The 1,871-nt window shown below is 48.4% G+C and overlaps 1 protein-coding gene across 1 annotated transcript; it reads left to right on the top strand.

The window, feature by feature from the left end:
* The first annotated feature begins 213 nt into the window (after positions 1-213).
* On the top strand, positions 214-891 carry LOC311233087 (histone H2AX-like). Its single transcript, XM_084319962.1, has one exon. It carries the CDS (start codon positions 306-308, stop codon positions 738-740), a length of 435 nt encoding a protein of 144 aa, XP_084176088.1. The 5' UTR covers positions 214-305; the 3' UTR covers positions 741-891.
* Positions 892-1,871: the final 980 nt, after the last annotated feature.

Here is a 1,871-nt window from a genome sequence, read left to right on the forward strand (position 1 = left end):
GTGTGTGCTGTGTTTCCGGCTATACATGACGAGCTCACACACGTGATCCAATCACAACAGGGGAGAAACAAACGCCAACCATTCATTCACCGTCTGTCAAGACAGAATATGGCGATTGGTTTAAGGGTTAACAACCTTATCCAATAGTCGCCGATTCTCTTCAACCGCGAAAACCAATCAAATTCGGGGGGCGGTGCTTATCGCTGTGTTTATATTCCCACCGTGGCTCTACGTTTCCGCATCACTCGCATCCGCATCACTGCAACAAACGGACCCTCCGTCGTTTCAGGTTAACCACCACCACCATGTCTGGAAGAGGAAAGACCGGAGGCAAGGCTCGCGCCAAGGCGAAGACCCGCAGCTCGCGCGCCGGCCTGCAGTTCCCCGTGGGCCGCGTGCACCGGCTCCTGCGCAAGGGCAACTACGCGGAGCGCGTGGGCGCCGGCGCCCCGGTCTACCTGGCCGCCGTGCTGGAGTACCTGACCGCCGAGATCCTGGAACTGGCCGGCAACGCCGCGCGGGACAACAAGAAGTCCCGCATCATCCCCCGCCACCTGCAGCTGGCCGTGCGCAACGACGAGGAGCTCAACAAGCTGCTGGGCGGCGTCACCATCGCACAGGGCGGCGTGCTGCCCAACATCCAGGCCGTGCTGCTGCCCAAGAAGACGGGCGGCCAGGCGGCCGCGAGCTCCGGTGGCAAGGCGGGAAAGAAGGCCTCGTCGCAGTCTCAGGAGTATTAGCTCGTTGGGGCTAATCGACACGATGAACAGAACTTTCTATTGATAACAAAACGTTACCCGATGATGATGAGGATGATATTATATATATACACTGCGCCGTTCTAGCTAGCTGTTTTTTTTGCTCAATAAATGTCTTTCTTTTTTAATAACAGTTTCCTCCCGTTTCCTTTTTTGAGTGTAGTTGGCTACAAGCTAGCTAACGTCTTCATGTTGTTGCTGGTTACACCAGCTAGTTGTTGTTGTGGGGCGATGCTAACGTTTCTCATGCTATAGCATTACAGAGCTGCTCGTTTATTCAATTCCACGTTACGGCTTTGATTGAAAACTTTATTAACAGATTGCAGAATGGGTACAGTACAGCTCAATACATACAATTGTTAAGGGGATGCAGGCCAGAGAGACTTTCGTCTTGTTTACATCAGGGTCCCCCATTTTCAATTCATCATAAATACAGGGGTTACAGAGGAGACTTGAGTGGATATACATGGATACGATTGTGATCAGATGACTCAGTATGTGGCCATTCATTTGTTGTTATCCATGTGTTTGGAATCGGTTGTTTTAACTGTCAGGGTTTAACTATAAAACCGGTTCAGGGTTCATCAGTCACGAAAGGGGCTAGGGACTTTGTTGGGCCATAGTTTGATTGATTGAACATTTTAGTTGTGTACAATACAGTACGGCTCAATACACAATTGTTAGGGGGATGCAGACCAGAGAGACTTTCGTCTTGTTTACATCAGGGTCCCCCATTTTCAATTCATCATAACATAAATGACATACAGGTAGACAGTACTGTTGTATCTGGACATTTATGACAGCAGATCTACAAGGGGCTGATACAACTCCCACCAACATGATGGTCCCAATGTGAATTGGAACGTTGACTAAAGTAAGTTTGGACCATGTTTCCAGAGGTGCTTTTGGCTTATTTTTTCCATTCACTCCTTATACTATGAGATTATCCTGATGAATTGAAAATGGGGGACCCTGGTGTAAACAAGACGAAAGTCTTTCTCTGGTCTGCATCCCCTTAACAATTGTGTGTATTGAGCTGTACTGTATTGTACCCATTCTGCAATCTGTTAATAAAGTTTTCAATCAATCAATCAATCAAGATACATCTCTAGG

Source organism: Notolepis coatsorum (genome assembly GCF_963971535.1).
Source record: "Notolepis coatsorum genome assembly, chromosome: 8".
Lineage (NCBI taxonomy): Eukaryota > Metazoa > Chordata > Actinopteri > Aulopiformes > Paralepididae > Notolepis > Notolepis coatsorum.

Bases quoted from the DNA above. Each gene is read 5' to 3' on its own strand.
- LOC311233087 (XM_084319962.1), top strand. From the start codon at position 306: ATGTCTGGAAGAGGAAAGACCGGAGGCAAGGCTCGCGCCAAGGCGAAG.